The 19439-nt window shown below is 36.3% G+C and overlaps 1 protein-coding gene across 5 annotated transcripts in view; it reads left to right on the forward strand.

The window, feature by feature from the left end:
- LRBA (LPS responsive beige-like anchor protein) overlaps nt 1–19439 on the forward strand; it is an 840314-nt gene that overhangs the window by 282781 nt on the left and 538094 nt on the right. For all 5 annotated transcript variants that reach the window (XM_023733554.1, XM_023733553.1, XM_023733556.1 and 2 more), the window contains exon 35: nt 11372–11436. In XM_023733554.1, the coding sequence (XP_023589322.1) occupies nt 11372–11436 (65 nt within the window). The remainder of the gene's footprint in view (nt 1–11371; nt 11437–19439) is intronic.

Raw genomic sequence — 19439 nt, forward strand, 5'->3', positions numbered from 1 at the left:
GTGCCAATTGAGCTAGATGTTCTCTGAGACCATAGTCCCTACAGCCCTCAGCCCAGTAGTTTGGTCCCTCAGGGAATTTGAATTTGTCCATGGAGCTTTCATGACCTTAGCCTGAACAAGTTGTGCTGGCTTCCCCAGTATTGTGTACTGTCTTACCCTTCACCAAAGTTACCACTTATCTATTGTCTATTTAGTGTTTTTCCACGCTCATCCCTCCCCTGCCTTGTAACCATCAATGATTATTTCTTTTTATATGTAAACCTATTCCTGAGTTTTTGCAGAAGTGGTCTCATACAATATTTGTCCTTTTGTGATTGACTTATTTCACTCAGCATAATACCTTCCAGATTCATCCACATTGTGAGATGCTTTGCAGATTCATCTTTGTTCTTTATCGTTGCATAACACTCCATTTAGTGTATGTACCATAGTTTGTCTATCCATTCATCTGTTGATGGGCATCTAGGTTCTTTCCATCTTTTTGCTATTGTGAACAATGCTGCCATGAACATGGGTGTGCATATGTCTTTTTGTGTGATGGCTCTTATTTCTCTGGAATATATTCCTAGGAATGGGATTGCTGGATCATGTGGTATTTCTGTTTCTAGCTTTCTAAGGAAGCGCCATATCATTTTCCAAAATGGTTGTACCATTTTGCATTCCCACCAACAGTGCATAAGAGTTCCAATCTCCCTGCAGCCTCTCCAGCATTTGTTATTTTCTGTTTTTTTTGATTTGTGCCAGTAATTCTGGGATGAGTTGGTATCTCCCTGTGGTTTTGATTTGCATTTCTCTAAAGGCTAATGATCACAAGCATTTCCTCACATGTACGTTAGCAGTCTTGGATGTCTTCTTTGGTGAAGTGTCTGTTCATTTTCTTTGCCCATTTTTTAACAGGATTATTTGTCTTTTTGTTGTAGAGGTGTTTGATTTACCTGTAGATTTTAGAGATTAGACCTTAGTCGGATTTGTAATAGGCAAAAATTTTTTCCCAGTCTGTAGCTTCTCTTTTCACTGTTTTGGTGAAGTCTTTTGATGAGCATGTGTTTAATTTTTAGAAGATCCTGATTATCTATCTTATCTTCTGGAGTTTGTATGTTGTTGGTTATGGTTTATATCTGTTTAATGCTGTGTACTACGGTCTCTAGTGTTGATCCTGTTTTTTCTTCTATCATCTTTATAGTTTTTGGTTTTATATTTAGGTCTTTGATCCATCTTGAATTAGTTTTTGTGTATGGTGTGAGGTATGGGTCCTGTTTAATTTTTTTGCAGATGGTCATCCAGTTTTTCCAGCACCATTTGTTAAAAAGACTGTCTTTTTCCCATTTGATTACCTTTGGGCCCTTGTCGAAGATCAGGTGACCGTAGGTGGATGGATTTACATCTGGGTTCTTGATTCTGTTCTATTTACATGCCACTGTTTTTTTAAGACTAAAATGTGGTTTAGAGTAGTAGAAGAAAATGATACTTCATTTAATGATAGTCAGCATTGAGAATTTGGTAAAGTAAAAGGAGGGCAAAATGGATTATATATAGTTAATTTTGTCAATCTATGGCCTGATTTTACCTGCTTTGCTGTATTTTGTTGTTAGTTGCCCTCGAGTCAGTTTCAACTCACGGCCATGTGTGCAGAATAGAACTGCTCCATAGTGTTTTTAGGGCTGTGACCTTTCTGAAGCAGATGACTAGGCCTATCTTCCAAGGCACCTGTGGGTGGGTTCAAACCACCTTTCTTTCAGTTAGTAGTCGGGCACTTAACTGTTTATGCCACCCAAGTGTAAATAGCCCTGGTGGTTTAATGAGTAAGTGCTCGGCTGTTAACCAAAAGGTCAATGGTACAAATCCACCCTGCAGCTTCACAGGTGTAAAGACCTGGTGATCTGCTCTTACAAAGATTCTAGCCTAGAAAACCCTATGTGGCAGTCCTACTCTGTCTCTTTGGGTCACTATGAGTCAAAAATGACTTGATGGCACCTAACAGGAACAGTAACAATGTTTGGAGGTTGCCTTTTATGTTTAGGTAAAATTCATGTAGTGCTCTTAAGTCTCAGATTTCTTTTTTTTTTTTTAGGAGATTATAGAATTTAGGAAATATTCAAGTTTACTTCCAAGAAAGTTAAGATAAATGAATATACATTTATAGGTGTCTTTTTTTTTTTCTTCCTTTTTTTGGTATTTATTTGCATGTTGGGAGTAGAGTAGATTTAATTATTGTAGTCCTTTTTATTTCCCTAATAAACTAAGATGACATTTATCACCAAAAGCATGTATTTGAAATTATACTACACAAATTTCTTTTTTACATAAATATATGTAATAACTTTAATATTATCTGCATTGTACAATTACATATATCACTGCTATTGTTGTGTGATATAACAGTATTAATAATCTTAGAGTATCTTTTAGTAAAAATTGACTAGTCAAAAATTATGGCCTTAGGAAGTGATAGTCAATTAAATGCAGCTTAGAACAGGTATGAAATTATTGACTCTGTTGCTTTGTTTTGAGTCCTTCCTCTCCAAAGTGCTGAAATGTGTTTTGAAATTACTTAGTTGCATTAGTGGTTGGATTTGAGGCTTTTAACGTGTGTTTTTTCATCGGTACCTTTGGGAGAAGAATAACCAAGACCTGTAAATGTACTATACATTTTGCATCACTATATAATTGTAAATACTGTGATGAAATATTGAAATGATCATGAAAGATGATGACCATTAAGCTTTTCTTTCAACTATTAAAACTCACTAAAGGTTATATTGAGTTGCGGTTTCTGAAATTGTTTAGAGTAACTCCTTCTTTGATAATTGTCTCTGAAGTGGAGAAAAATGCTTTAGAGTATTATGATTAATGAATTTTCAGTTTTGGCAACTTGTACAAAGCACTGAAGAATATGTTTTTATGCAGGAAACTTGTTTGCTTTAAGTAATAGCTGAGACTGTCATTAAAAAATTGAAATTGTTTATTTTTATGGCCTTTAGATTCTTTTTAGGTGGGCTATTAATTTTTAGTAGTATGTATTTATATGCATGGTATATTGTATTTTATTAAATATTAATATTAAAAAACAGGAGTGGATTATTGACAAATGAAAACTTAATGATATATTTGAGATTTGTAGTAGCCGAGAGTAATTAAGATTTGTATTTCTACTTGATCTTCTATTTTATCTAATTTGGTTTTAATTAAAAAATATTTATAATATTTTCTGCAACATGCGACATAAAGTTTAGGGCACAAAATATTTAAAGTGTTAAATTTTGTATAGTTAGGCTGTTATTATTTTTTCTTAGTAGTTTTTAGTGTAACCCAAGTAATTTTTCAATCTCTGAAATTTAAATGACACACTTCCTGATTTTACAATATAAATAAAAGTCATTTTCTGTATATACATGAAAATAATGTAAAAATCATGGTTAGCCAGAGTAGCAGGGGCGGGAGTCTGGGGATCATGGTTTCAGGCAACTCTAAGTCAATTGGCATAACAAAGTTTATTAAGAAAGTGTTCTGCAACCCCCTTTGGTGAGTGGCGTCTGGGGTCCTAAAAGCTAGTGACCGGCTGTCTAACATGCATCAATTGGTCCCAACCCATCTGGAGCAAAGGAGAATGAAGAACACCAAAGATACAAGGAAAATATTAGCCCAAGAGACAGAAAGGGCCACATAAACCAGGGACTGCATCAGCCTGTGACCAGAAGAACTAGATGGTGCTTGGCTACCACCAATGATTGCCGTTACAGGGAACACAACAGAGAGTCCCTGACAGAGCAGGACAAAAGTAGGGTGAAGAACTTAAATTCTAGTAAAAAGACCAGACTTAATGGTCTGACTGAGATTGGAGGAACCCCGGAAGACTTGGCCTCCAGACTCTCTGTTAACCCAGAACTTAAACTGTTCCCGAAGCCATCTATTCAGATGAAAATTAGACTGGACTATGGGACATAAAATGATAACTTGTGAAGAATGTGCTTCTTAGTTCAAGTAGATACATGAGACTGGGTAACTCCTGTCCAGAGGCGAGATCAGAAGGCAGAAAGGCACAGGAGCTAGTTGAATGGACACAGGAAATCCAGGTGAAAAGGAGGAGCATGCTGTCGCAGTGTCGGGAGAGCAACTAGGGTTATGTAACAATGTGTGTATAAATTTTTGTAAGAGAAACTAAGTTCAGCTGTAAACTTTCACTTAAAGTACAACTAAAAAAAAAAAGGTGGTTAACTCTTCACTTAAAATTTGTGGCCCCTGGGGGCGTTATCTGTTTTATCTGTGGAGTTTTGAGTTTGATTTGGTTTACATAATGAAAGTCTCCCCCACCCGCATTGCAGTTTTGTATCAGCAAAATGAATATGATAAGTGTAACACTAGAAAATACTTTTTAAAATACAGTGACTGACCTAAATAATTCTATACAGAAAATTCTAGAGAGTCCTTCTTGCCTTTTTTCAGAATTCTTTCTAGCAAGGAAAGTCACTTTCCTTACTTTTCTTTTACTGAACTTAATTTCTCTTTTGAGCTTTTCCTTCAACTTGGTCATCTCAATGAAAAGTCACTCAACTTAAGTCTTGTGTCCCCATACTCTGGTACTGTATCTAACTCCCAGGTGGCTTACCGAGAGGGCTGTGTTTGGTGTAAGAGCTGAGGAGTGATCAGATGCTTCTCTTCTTTGACTGTGATATCCCTTGAGGTATCGCAGCCCCTTCTGATCCTCTGTTGTCTGTCCACAATGATCATATATATGTTTTCCTCTTCCCCTCAAAACGTTAGCTGTTTCTACATCTTTCTTGGATAATTTTCTAAGTCTTGCTAGGGCATAAGAAACTTTGAGACTATTTTAGGTCTGTATGCCATTAAAACCATCTCTACTCTACTGTTACCGTACTATTACTAAGTTTAGGGCAGCTTTTGAGGCTTGTAAAGTGATCTGTCCCACGTCATATTCTATTAGTGTCAGAGTCAGGCTGAGGACACAGATCTCATGACTTTTTGGTTATTGCTGTTTCCTAACTGCACATTGCTTTATCTTTTTGTTAAATATAGCCCTCAAATGTCTAACTAATAGATTCTGTTTATATCATCTTATGAACAGTGTTTATGGAATAGAGCAGACCTCAGGACCGCCTTGGGATTTTCAAAACACTAAAGAAAGTAGTACCAAAGTGAGGGTAAAAATGAAAAAGTAGACGAGAAAGGATGAGTTGAAAAAAATAAGAATTCTGAAGTGAAACAGAGCAGCCATCAAGGGTGAAATTGCATGGTATTTAAAACTATTAATGGTATTATATTCAGAAAATATGAGTATGGTTTATGGTGAGCAATGGGAAGTAATCTTACATAGTTCTTTTTTTTTGGCAGAAAGAACAAAAAGAGATGAGGTTAGGAATATTATATAGGCAGGATACAAGGGGAGTGTTAAAAAGTATAAATATCACAAATATTTCTAGATCTTTTAAAATACATGTATGCGTGTGTGTGTGTGTATGTATGTGTATATGTATTTGTGTGTATATATATACACACTCACAGATGAACACACATTGAGATTTCTTAAATCTAGCTACGTTTCAATTTGTGCAGGCCCAGTCTTATTAGAGTAACACTAATTATATATATGTTTTGAAATGAGGATTAAAAAAAAATTCATTTGTTCATATTCTGCTGGTCAAATTCCTTCCTAGGTTTAAACTTTTTTTTTTTTAATTTATTTAAAATTTTTTTTATTGTGGGAAAATATTTGTAACATAAAATTTAACATTTTAATCATTTTTGAGTGTACAATTCAGTGGCATTAAACACATTCACCATGTTGTATAACCATCACTGCTATCTCCAGATCTTTTTTATCATCTAAAACAGAAATTCTGTACCCATCAAACAATAACTTTTTATTACCCCCTCCACCCAGCCCCCTTTTATTTTACTTTCTGTCTCTAACTGTTATTGCACAACTATTTTTCCCCTCAGTTCTGTCAATTTTTGCTTCATGTATTTTGGGGCTTTGTTGTTAAATGAAAGTACATATATGTTTATAATTATTATATCTTCTTGCTGGATGGAACCTTTTATCAATATATAATATGATTTTTCTCTTGTAACTTTTTTTGATTTAAAAGTCTGTTTTTCTGATAATAAGATAGCCACTACAACTCTCTGTTGCTTACTATTTTTATGAAATATCTGTTTCCATTATCTTACTTTCAATCTCTTTCTGTCTTTATATCAAAAGTGGGTCTCCTGTAGAGAGCATATACACGCATGTAAAAAAAATATCCAATCTACCATTCTCTACCCTTTAATAGGAGAATTTAAACTGTTTATGTTTAAAGTTATTACTGATAAGGAAGGGTTTACGTTTGCCATTTAGCTATTTGTTTTCCGTACGTCTTATGTATTCTTTTTTTCTTAATTCCTCTGTTAACTGAATTTTTTTGTTATTTTGTTGCACTTTTGTAGTGTATCATTTTGATTCCTTTCTTTCATTTTTTGTAAATTTTTGTTATTTTCTTAGTCATTGCCTTGGGGATTACAATAGTATACAAAATATCTCCTCCTATACATTTCTGTCCCTCCCCCTTCATATTGTTGTCACAAGTTATATTTTTATACGTTGGCTGCCCACATAGATTTATAATTGTTGTTTTATGCATTTGTCTTTTAAATCATATACAACAAGAAGTGGAGTTAGAAAGCAAAAGTACAATAATACTTTTATATTTACCTTTGTAGTTACCTTTATCGGTGCTCTTTATTTTTTCTTATGATTCTGCGTTGCTATCTATTGTCTTTTCATTTCAGCCTGAAGGATTCCATTTAGCATTTCTTGTAGGGCAGGTCTAGTGGTAATAAACTCCCTCAGCTATTGTTTATCTGGTCATGTCTTAATTTTGCCTTCATTCTTGAAGAATAGTTTTTGCCAAATATAGAATTCATGATAGACAGTTTGGTTTTCTTTCTTTCAGCACTTTAAATATATCATCACACTGCCTTCTGGCTTCCATGGTTTCTGATAAGAAATTAGCTGTTAATCTTATTGAGGATCCTTTGTACATGATGATTCACTTCTCTCTTGTTGTTTTCAAGATTCTCTTTGTCTTTGGTTTTGACAGTTTGACTATAATGTGTCTTGGTATGGAACTTTTTGAGGCTATCCTTTTTTGGAGTTTGTTGAGCTTCCTGGATGTGTATCTTATCTTTCATCAACCTTTGGAACTTTCTGGCCGTTATTTCTTCAATTATTTTTTTCTGCTTCTTTCTCTTTTCTCGTTTTGGGACTCCTGTGATGTGTATATTTGTATGCTGAATGGTGTGTTGCAGGTCTCTCATGCTCTGTTCATTTTTCATTCTTTTATCTTTCTTTTCCTCAGACTTGATAAAACTATTTTCTAATGTACTGGTCCTTCCTTCTGCCTGCTCTGATCTGCTGTTGAATACCTTTAGTGATGTTTTCATTTCAGTTATGGTGCTTTTTGGCTCCAGAATTTATTTGGTTCCTTTTTATAATCCCTATCTCTTTATTCATATTCTTATTTTGTTCATCGTTTGTTTTCCTAATTTCCCTTCTTTCTCCGTCATTTGCTTTAGCTCATTGTGCGTATTTGAACAGTTGATTTATTGTCTTTTAGTAGTAATTCTAAATTATGTGCTTTCTCATAGGTGGTTTATATCAAATTATTTTTTCCTGTGAATGAGCCATATTTTCCTGTTGCTTTGTGTGTTTTGTAATTTTTTGTTAAGAACTGGAAATTCTGGATTTATAACATAATAGCTTTGAATATTTGATTTTCCCACTCCTTAGGGATTGCTGTTACTTGATGAAAGCTGTAGTCAGCTGTTTGTTTAGATACTTTTCCAAACTCTTTTTATAATGAGTATATTCCAGTTGTGTGTGATCACTGAAGGTTCTGTTATCTCTGCAGTTAGTCAATGGCCTGATAGATTTCATACACACACACACACACACACACACCCCCAGCCCTTTAAGCTGCTGCCTCCGGGAGAAGCCACTGCTGTGAGAAGAAATTGTGGCAGTCTTCTGTGCTGGTCCCTCAAGGTACTGCCAGACCAATCCAAATGTACTACCCCAAATCCTTGGAGGACAAGGTCCTTACTGCCCACTGTAGCACCAACCAGCTGCTCTAGGAATTCAGGCTATCATCTCCCACCATGTGGTGGGATAAGGGAGGGTGGATGGTAGCCAGTTGTCATGGGTGGCTCATCTTGAAAGATCAGCGGTTTCTCCCTTCATCCGGCACTCCCCTGGTTGATGTAAGTGTTCAGTCAAGTTTCAGAGTTCCAAAATAATTGATTCCGGTTGTTATTTCTAGGTCAGTTATTGTTTTGATGGAGGAACTGACCCCCAGAGCTTCCTATTCCATCATTTTGGGTGATACTACTCTTTCCTGTGTTTTTAAAATGTATAAACTATTCATAAAGTATATAGTTAATATATTTATAATCTATCCCTAATCATAAGCTAGTGAACTTTAGATTCCTAGCTCATAATTGATCTAGCAAAATTCACTGGTCTTTCTTTCTTTCTTTTTTTCCCCATTCATTCCTCATCAATATTTATGTTAAAATGTACTTTGCTTATTAAGATGTTGAATTACTACTTATTGAATTCTTTCTTCACTTCCTTCCTGTGAAGAAAGGATGCATCTCCTTTTAAACAAACAAAAACTTCTATGTTTGGTTTTCTTTGCTGCTATTATTCCTCACTCCCACCCTACCCCCACTAATTATGACTACCCTCTTAGCTATAATTCTCAGCTTTCTGATTTATATTTCTTATTTATTTATGTACCCTAGCACTTTTTTCCCCCAAAGAGAATTTCTATTTTTGTATAATCTATATTCAGGCACAGTGTAAACGTTATCTCTATGCTGCTGATTCCTAATTTCATATTTTTTAGGTTTGATTGAGATATAGCCCTCTTTGACATAAGGATATTTCTAGTTAAATGTCCAGTTATATCATAAACTCAGTGTAACTCATCAGGTCATGACCCTCGCTGTATACGTTGTATCCCCAAAAGTGATTTCTTGTCATAATCTGATTCCTTTCTTTCTCTGAAGCTTAGCTTTTTTTTAGCACTCTTCACCCTTCCTAAGCACATTACACTCCTTCAATTCTTGATCTCTTATTGTTCCAGAAAAATTTCTTGTTTTACATTTGTCTTTGCACACTTATTTTTTACCTTGTTTTATTGGTTCAACCTTTTAAGCATAAGTAAGATGCTGTCTCCTTTTGAATTCCTTCTCTATCATGATAGATTAAATAATTCCCTCTTCTGCTACTTTTATTGTTTGTATATGCTATTATTATTGAATTCATCATAGAGGGTAATAATCTTTATTTAATAACTGGTGTGTTTGAAGTCAGTGTTTATGTTTTATTCAGTTTTTGTAAATCGCAGTACATCTTAGGCCCACAGTAAATGTGTGGCAAACTGATACGTCTATGATTCATCTTCTTTGTTAGGCTTGATAGCCAACATAACAGAGTGGAAAGTGTGTAAGGTTTCCAGTTCCAAAACCTAGATTTGAATAATCACTTTAACATTGAATAGGTTATCTATCTATCTGTTTATTTATTTATTTTACTTAGGACATGTTGACTTAACTTCTGAACTTAACTCATCTTTAAAATTGATGGCTAATAATAATGGCATCTGGACTATCTCATAAGATGGTTTGAAAGGAATCAAATGAAATGATTCTTATAGAAATGAAAGTTTTGTTAATTTTTTCTTTGAAAGATTTCTTGGCTCTCACCTTGTTCTTTATTTTAGTTGGTCTTTCCTGTTTTTAGGCCCTCATCCCACCATTTCTAGATGATTAAGGTGGATTTTGCCTGGTCTCCTTGATATTAAATTCTTCACCCAGCATTTTGCTGCCAAGTTAGTCTTTAAAATAATGTATCATTTTCTGATATAAAATGTTATAGTGGCTCAATATAGTATACTCTATTTTAATTCAGTATATTCTGTGAGTGTCTTTTATGGGGAATGCACAATGACTCATACATATGTAAAGATGAAGCATAAGAACGCCAATTTTTAAGTTTTATTTTTGTTTGGAACAAGAGTAAAATGCAAATTACTTAATTTAGAACTGTGAAGAAAGCAAGCAAAATGCTTTGAGAAGTACCATGAAGTGCCGGAGTTCAGGTTCACCAAGTTCAACTATTCAGTAAACCAGTAACTGAACCTAATGGTCTTATTCTTGAAGAGCTCTCACACCATATGGAAAGATACAGGCATGTAAATAATGAGTTGGAATAGCATGACAGGTGATTCAGGGCTTTTAACCACTGATCAGCAGTCCTTTCTCTTGTGTTGCTGTTCTACTTTGTCCAAAAGGTGGAGGTGGAATGAATTTATTTTGTGTTTTAATGAGAGATGTGGGAGAGGGAGAGTCTTAGTTTCTTAGTTCCTTTATAGTGTGGGTATTGTCTAAAGTTTACTGTGTTCTCAAGATCTCCATCCCACCTAGCCCCTCTCTCTCTTGAGCAGGATTACTCCTTATGATTTTATGGCCTTTCCCCACTCTGGTAAGCAGAATACTAGCCTCTAAAGATGACCATATCCTGTAAATATGTTGTTACATGGCAAGGAGGAATTAAGGTTGTAGATGGAGTTAAGGTTGCTGATCAGATAACCTTGAAATGGAGAGATTAAGACTGCATTGTTCTGACTCTGTAGAAAAATACTTTTTTTGACTCTAAAAGGTAAGCCTTAAATTAATTACTAGGTTTTCACATTGGTGATTCTTGACCTGTCATAGTTTGTACCAATACTTCATGGTTTCCTCTTTTTCTAGTGATATTAATGTAGTCTAGGGAGATTTCATGTCTTGTTATATGTGGTTTTTATAATTGGAAGATTTCAGTATATAGTTGCAGAGATCACTATATATATCAAATTAAAAATTATCAATATTTGGAATATTGCATATGGATAATGGTTCTCGTACATCTCTTTTGATGACATATTTTATTTGAAAGGGTGAACCTTAAACTTTCTCATTTATAACTACTGGATACTGTTACATTTAACCTCTTTGAACCATTTTAGGAGTAGGCGACTATTTCAGTTAAATGAATATATCGTAGTATGGAACAACAAGGGTAAGATAAATATAGATAAGATTATTTAGTGTATCTTGAATCAAACTATGTTAATTTATTTAGGGTACTTTTCAACATCAACTATTCATGTGTTCACGAGGTTGTAATGGGTAGACAGCATGTTTGACAAAACTTTTCCTTTCAGAGTCAAGGTATGAAATTGATATGGGTAGTGTTTTTCATTGTTATTGTTTTAAAAGAAGTAACTTGCTAAGTAAAAATTTTCAGCAGTTTTCTGCTATTTTTTAGGAGTGGCAGAATTCTATTCAGAAGAATGCAGGCCTTGCCTTTATTGAACTTGTCAATGAAGGAAGGTAAGTAATTTATTTTATATCCATGTATATTTTATCTTAAAATCTTATTGTATTTTGCCATTAGAGCTGATATTTTTAGGTACTATATTGTTTTTGTAATGAGTAATATGGAAATCTCAGATATTGATTATTACAGATATGTCAATATTCAATCATTTGATATTTTTCTTCATAGTTATTTGCTTATTGGTAAAGGTCTGGTCTTTATTTTTCAACAGTTGTGGCTGAGTTTGGCAAAAGTAAACTGAAATGATTCTTTTAGAAGATATAAGAGAAATGATACTTATTGGGACTCTCTATAGGTTCTATTATGTTAGTAGAACCAATAATTAGACTAAGATGCCATTATTATCTCTGATGTCATTATTGTCCCTCTGATGTCATGGATTGTCCAAAAGGTGGAGGTGGAATGAATTTATTTTGTGTTTTAATGAGAGATGTGGGAGAGGGAGTGTCTTCGTTTCTTAGGGCTGCTATAACAGAAATACTACAACTGGGTGGCTTAAACGAACAGAAATATATTTTCTTATAGTTTAGGAGGCTAGAAGTCTGAATTCAGGGCGCTGGCTCTAGGGAAGATTCTGTCTGCTCTGGGGGAAAATCCTTGTCTCAACTTCTGGCGTTCTTCTTGGTGTTCCTTGGAGATTTCCACATGACATCGATCTTTCCCGAATTCCTGCTTGTTTGTTTCTATGCCTAATCTGTTCCTAGCTTGAAAGTGATTAGTTTAAGACACCCCTGTGTGGATATGACCTCATTAGCATAGCAAAGAAAACCCTATTCCCAAATGGGATTACATCCATGTTTATAAACCCATTGCCATCAAGTTGATTCCAACTCATCCACACATATAGGGGTTAGGGTTTACAACACTTATTTTTGGAGGACACAGTTTTAGCCCATAACAGGTTTCTTAGTCATCTAGTACTGCTATAACAGAAATACCACAAGTGGATAGCTTTAACACGGTCCAGTAGGCTGCAAGTCCAAATTCAGGGCGTCAGCTCCAAGGGAACGCTTTCTCTGTAGGCTTTGGAGGAAGGTCCGTGTCATCAGTCTTCCCTTGGTCCGGGAGCTTCTCTGTGCAGTAACCTCAGGTCCAAAGGACGTGCTCAGCTCCTGGCACTGCTTTCTTGGTGATGTGAGGTTCCCAACTCTCTGCTTGCTTCTCTTTCTTTTTATCTCTTCAGAGATAAAAGGTGGTGCGGGCCACACCCCAGGGAAACTCCCTTTACATTGGGTCAGTGTCATGGTTTGAATTATGTCCACCAAAAAATGTGTGTATCAATTTAGCTGGGCCATGATTCCCAGAATTGTGTAGTTGGCCTCCATTTTGTGACTGTAATTTTATGTCAAAGAGGATTAGGGTGGGATTGTAACACCACCCTTACCGAGGTCACATCCCTGATCCAATGTAAAGGGAGTTTCCCTAAGGTGTGGCCTGCACCACCTTTTACTTTACAAGAGATAAAAGGAAAGGGGGAAGCAAGCAGAGAATGAGGAACCTCATACCACCAAGAAAACAATGCCGGGAGCAGAGCGAGTCCTTAGGACCTGAGATTCCTGCTCAGAGAAGCTCCTAGACCAAGGGAAGATTGATGACACGGACCTTTCTCCAGAGCTGACAGAGAAAGCGTTCCCCTGGAGCTGACTTCCTGAATTTAGACTTAGAGCCTACTGGACTGTGAGAGAATAAACTTCTCTTTGTTAAAGCCATCCACTTGTGGTATTTCTGTTACAGCAGCACCAGATGACTAAGACAGTCAGGGATATGACCTGGACAAAGGTGGTGTTACAGTCCCACCCCAATCCTCTTTAACATAAAATTACACACACAAAATGGAGCACAACCACAGAACACTGGGAATCATGGCCTAGCCAAGTTGACACATGCATTCTTTGGGGGACATAATTCAATCCATGACACCAGAGTACTAATGTAGCACAGAGAAAGAGTCCTTAATTTAGTATGGCAGAATCAGGTAAAACTTCCCCAGGAGACCTAATTTTTTTGGGTGTATTTTGAAGGATGAGTAGGGTTAGTCATGTAGACAGTGGAAAAGTGGGAGTTGCGGATGAAATGGAGGGTTTTTGAAAACTAGTTTTATGAAAAACATCCCAAACAGAGGATACAGATTATCTGAAGACACTGTAATGTGGGAAAGTATTTAAGACCTTCGTGGTATGTGTGTGTCTGTGCATGTGTATGATTGTTGACATATAATTGGGTATCTGACGTGTTGTTGTTAGGTGCTGTTGAGTCTGTTGTGACTCATAGCGACCCTGTGTAAAACAGGGTGAAACACTGCCCAGTCATCCTCACAGTCATTGCTGTGTTTGAGCCCATTGTTGTAGCCACTGTGGCAGTGCATCTCATAGAGGGTCTTCCTCTTTTTCGCTGACCCTCAACTTTACCAAATATCATCTCTGTCTTAGTCATCTCGTGCTTCTGTAACAGAAATACCACAAGTGGATGGCTTTAACAAAGAGAAATTTATTCTCTCACAGTCTAGTAGGCTACAAGTCCAAATTCAGGGCATCATCAGCTCCAGGGGAAGGCTTTCTCTCTCTGTTGCTTCTGTAGGAAGGTCCTTGTCATCAGTTTTCCCCTGGTCGTGGAGCTTCTCAGGTGCAGGGACCCCGGGTCCAAAGGACGAGGTTTGCTCCCAGTGCTGCTTTTTTGGTGGTATGAGGTCCCCCCCTCTGCTTGCTTCTCTTTCCTTTTATCTCGTGTAAGATAGAAGGTGGTGCAGGCCACACCCCAAGGAAACTCCCTTTACATTGGATCAGGGATGTGACCTTAGTAAGGGTATTACAATCCCACCCTAATCCTCTTTAACATAATCTAATCTTTCCTCATTAACCACAGGCAGAGATTAGGATTTACAACACAGGGAAGTTACAGTCACAAAATGGAGGACAGCCACACACTACTGGGAGTCATGGCCTAATCAAGTTGACACATATTTTGAGGGGGCACAATTCAAAAGGGGCTGATCCCTCCTGAGTCTCACCATCCTTGAATCTAAGGAACATGCTGTAGTCTTCCAAAACAGATTTGTTTGTTCTTCTGGCCGTCCATGGTATATTCAGTATTCTTCACCAACGCCATAATTCAAAGGCATTAATTCTTTTTTTGTTTTCCTTATTCATTGTCCAGGTTTTGCATACATATGAGGTGAATGAAAATACCATGGGTTGGGTCAGGTGCACCTTAGTCTTTAAAGTGACATCTTTGCTTTTTAACACTTTAAAGAGGTCATTTACAGCATATTTGCCCTATGCTATACCTCATTGGATTTCTTGAGTGCTGCTTCCATGGACACTGATTGTGGCTCCAAGTAAAATGAAGTCCTTGACAACTTCAAAAAGCCCAATGCAGTATTTTTCAGCTTTGAGAGGGATGTAAATCTTTGGAAGATTTTAAGGAAAAGGAGTGTCATTGTGATGTTTGGGATTTGGAAAGGTAACTAGCAGAAATGCTTGGGATAAGTTTGAACAAGGGGAGACCTGATCGGAAGCAAGAAGAACAGTAGCAAGGCTACTGCTGTGATGTGTATGAGAAATAGGTCTAAATTGTAACCTTGAGTTTGGCATGCGGTAGGCAATCAGTAAATATTGCTCAGTGAATGAATGACCAATTCTTTAATCTTACTTTTTGCAAAAATTTCAAAATGCTTATTCATCAAAAAATAAATAGGTCTGTGGCTGAATTATAACACTAATGTATAGGATACTATTAAAGTTTATATCTAGAAAAAGAAAGAGATGGAAGGAGCCGTTGATTGAATATGTACTTACTTTATGTAATGCAAATACAGATATTCTATAATTTATAGGGTTTATTTGTTTAAAGAAGGAGTCTTGGTTGTGCAGTGGTAAGCACTCAGCTGCTAACTGAAAGGTTTGCTGTTCAAGCCCACCAGCCACTCCACAAAGAAATTGATTTAAGACACACCCTACACTAATACTGGCTGATTAACATAATAAAGAAAACCCAGTGGGATTATAACCACAGATATAGGGGTTTGGATTTACAACATGTATTTTTGGGGGACACAGTTCATAACAGGGACTATCTTAGGCTGGGTTCTCTAGAGAAGCAAAACCAGTAAAGCATATAATAATATATATAGAGAGAGATTTATTTCGAAGAAATGGCTCACGCGATTGTACAGGCTGGAACGTCCCAAGTCCGTGGATCAGGATAGAGGCTTCTCCCAATTCATGTAGCCCTGGGGACTGGCGAACCCAAGATTGGCAGGTCAGAAAGCAGGGCTCTTGCTCACAGGCTGTGAGTTTCGACAAATCCCGACATTGGCAGGCAATACAGTAAGGCTTCTCCTGATTCATGTAGCTGCAGGGGCTGGTGAATCCAAGATCAGCAGGTTAGAGAGCAGGGCTCTGCTCACAGGCTGTGAAGATTGATGAATCCCAAGATGGGCATATAAACCGACAGCTCAAGTCCCAAGAACCGGTGGTCAGACAAACAGGAGGCAGTTGCAGGATCCAGAGTGAGCAAAAAGCTAGAATGTCTGCTTATATTTGAATACGGGCCACACCCCCAAGGAAATGCCCTTTAAACTGATTGGCCAGTCACAGCATATTCAGTCATGGGAGTGATCACATATAAACACTGAGAATTATGGCCCAGCCAAGTTGACATGCACTATTAACCATCACAGGGACGTTTATAGAAACGCATGCCAGGCCTAGGCAACAGCCAGTCTGGAAATATAAGTAGCCACGGCCTATTTAACATATTCTCTTGCGAAGATTCCTAGGAGTAGAACTTCTCGGTCAATTGGTTCATGTATGTTTAACCTTTTAAGACACTGACTGTTTTCCGTAGTGACTGTTACAGTGACTTGTCCACATCATAGCCAACAATGATATTGTTAGACTTGTTTGATTACAGCCATTCTAGTGCTTGTGTAGTGGTATCTCATTGTGGTTTTATTTGCATTTCCCTAATTACTAATGATGTTGAGTATCTTTCCATGTGCTTATTGGCTATTCATTCATATGTCTTCTTTGGAAAAATGTCAAGTCACATCTTTTGCCTATTTTTTAATTTGGCTGTATGATTTCTTATTGAATTGTAATAGTTCTTTATATATTTTGGATACAAATCCGTTATCATATAAATGATCTGCATATATATTCTCACAGTCTGTGGGTTGTCTTTTCACTTTCTTGATAGTTTCTTTTGAAGTACAAAGCTTTTAATTTTGATAAATGCCAGTTTATCTTTTTTTTCTTTTATGCATCATACTATTGGTAACAAATCCAAGAAGTTTTAGCCTAATCCAACGTCCTAGAGATTTTCTCCTGTTTTCTCTTAGAGTTTTAATGTTTTTAGCTATTACATTTAGATATGTGATTCATTTTGAGTAAATTTTTCTGTATGGTGTAAGGTTATAACTTAAATTTTTGCACATAGATATCCAGTTGTCCCAGCACAATTTGTTGAAAAGACCACCCTTTTCCCACTGAATTATCACCTTTATAGAAAATCAGTTGACCATAAACGTAAGAGTTTGTTTCTGCACTCGCAATTTTGTTCTATTGATCTCTGTATCTTTGCCAATAGTACAGTCTCTTTAATCTTATAACTTTGTAGTAAGTTTTGAAGTTGGATAATTTCCAAGTAATATGTTGTTGCTTTTAAAAATGGTTTTGTCTAGTCTAGGTCCTTTACATTTCCATGTAAATTTTTACGAAGAAAAATTTATTTTTACAAAAAAATCCTGCTGGGATTATGATAGGGATTGTATTCATCTATATATCAGTTGGTGGAGAATTATCATTTTACACATCTTTTGTCTTCTAATTTACAAACATGAAATGCCTCTCCATGTACTTAAATCTTTCTTATAAGCAAAGTTTTCACTGTACAAATATTGCATTTCTTTTGTTAAGAGTATTCCTTGTGTTTTACAACTTTTTAAGCTTTTTTAAATGGAATTGCTTTCTTCATTGTATTTTCAGATTATTCATTGGTTGTTGTTTTTGTTGTTAGGTGATGTTGAGTCGTTTCTGACTCATAGCGACCCTGTAGGACAAAGTAGAACTTTCCTATAGGGTTTCCAAAGAGTGGCTGGTGGATTTGAACTGCTGTCTTTTTGGTTAGCAGCTGAGCTTTTAAACACTACCAACCAGGGCTCCCATTCATTCGTAGTATATATAAACAAAATTGACTTTTGTATATTGATCTTATACCTGAACCTTGCTAAACTCATTTATTCTAGGTTTTTTTTCTTTTTTTAAAGATTCGTTGGCGTTTTCTACACGCAAGATCATGTTGACAGCAAAACAAAAAAAGATAATTTTACTTCTTCCTTTTTAACCTAGATACCATTTATTGTTTTTCCACGCCTTATCGTGTTTGTTAGAACCTCCAATATGTTACTGAATAGGAGCAGTAAGAGTGGATTCCCTTGCCTCGTTCCTGATTTTAGAGGACAAGCGTTCAATCTTGCACTGTTAAGAATTACCCACGACTCTCATATATTCTGTCAACATTCATGACATTGTGGCAGGCAGGCTAACTTGTTAGCTTGCAAGCAGAGGAAAACTTAGACCCTTCATTGTTCTTGAAGATGTCTTTCTTATTCAGAGTTTTGAGCTTCTTGGATCTGTAGATGAATGCTTTTAATGAAAATTGGAAAAATTTCAGTCGTCATTATTTTTTTCATTTTTTTTTTCTGTGCTTTTCTATGCTTCCCTTCTTTTTTGACTCCCACTGCACAGGTATTGATATGCTTGATGTTGTCCCACAAGTCTCTGAGGCACTGTTCTGTTTCATTCAGTCTTTTTTCTTCTGTTGTTCAAGTGGATAACTTCTATTGCTCTGTCCTCGAGTTCCCTTATTTCTTTCTTCTGACATCTTAAATTTGCTGGAGAGTGTAGCTGGAATTTTTCTGTTTATTATCTTTTTAAATTTCAGAATTTTCATTTGGTTCTATTTAAAAAATTCTTTATCTTTATTTATATTCTCTACTTGTGTAGTCATTGTCTTCATATTGTCCTTTTATTTTTAAAGTATGATTACATGAAATTCTTTGAACTTATTTATAGTAGTTGCCTTGAAGTATTTTTCTCCGAAATTCAGTATCTGGGGCTACTCAGAGATAGTTTCCATTGACTGTTTTGTTTCTTTTTTGGGGGAAATTTTGTTTTGTTTTATTTGGTCTTATGTTTAAAACGAGACAATTTAATATAATTCTGGATTCTAATTTTCTATCTCTTTTTTGTATAAGGGTTTTTGCTACTGATTTTTGTTTAGAGTAAGTTGTCTGTTCTTAATTAGCAGAACTTGTCACCCCCACGGTGTGTGGTTGCTAATTTTTCTGTTTATTTATTTATTTTTAATTCTAATTTTTATTTTTTAAGCTGTCTTTTTAGGGATTACCCCTGTGCCTGCATACCCAATGATTAATCAGAGGTGTTGTTGAAACCTTTTGATCATATACAGCTGTTAGATCTGTGTTCAGTTTAATAAACACATTCAGATTTTGACAGTTTTCAACTCTGTCCTGGTTTCTACTTCCATTGGGTTTCTCAAGTCTGTATTGCATGTGCACTCAGGTGCCCAGTCAGCCACAGATGTGTGGGATACTTTTTAAGCTTCAATACTATCTCATATTCAGAATCTCTCTTTTGAATTTCTGATTCGTTTTATGGCCTCCTGTTCACCCTTACTGCAACTGCAACCTTATGCTAGGAGAGCTATAGGCTTTTCCTATTTTCCACTTGGCAAACATTTTATGCCCTCCCCTCCAAATCAAGTGAGCCATCTCTGTCAGGGATGGTGCCACTTGTTTTACAGAACAATGCTGGATGTGGGACAACATCCAGCATACCAACGTATGTGTAGGGAGCCAAAGAAGAGGCGAGATAGAAAAGCACAGGCCATGCCATGTATGGTAGAATTACTGTACCTACAGAACATGGTTGGGGATGGAGCTTCCCTGTATTACATTGCCACAGACTCCACTGTT

The sequence above is a fragment of the Trichechus manatus genome, unplaced genomic scaffold (assembly GCF_000243295.1).
Source record: "Trichechus manatus latirostris isolate Lorelei unplaced genomic scaffold, TriManLat1.0 scaffold00059, whole genome shotgun sequence".
Lineage (NCBI taxonomy): Eukaryota > Metazoa > Chordata > Mammalia > Sirenia > Trichechidae > Trichechus > Trichechus manatus.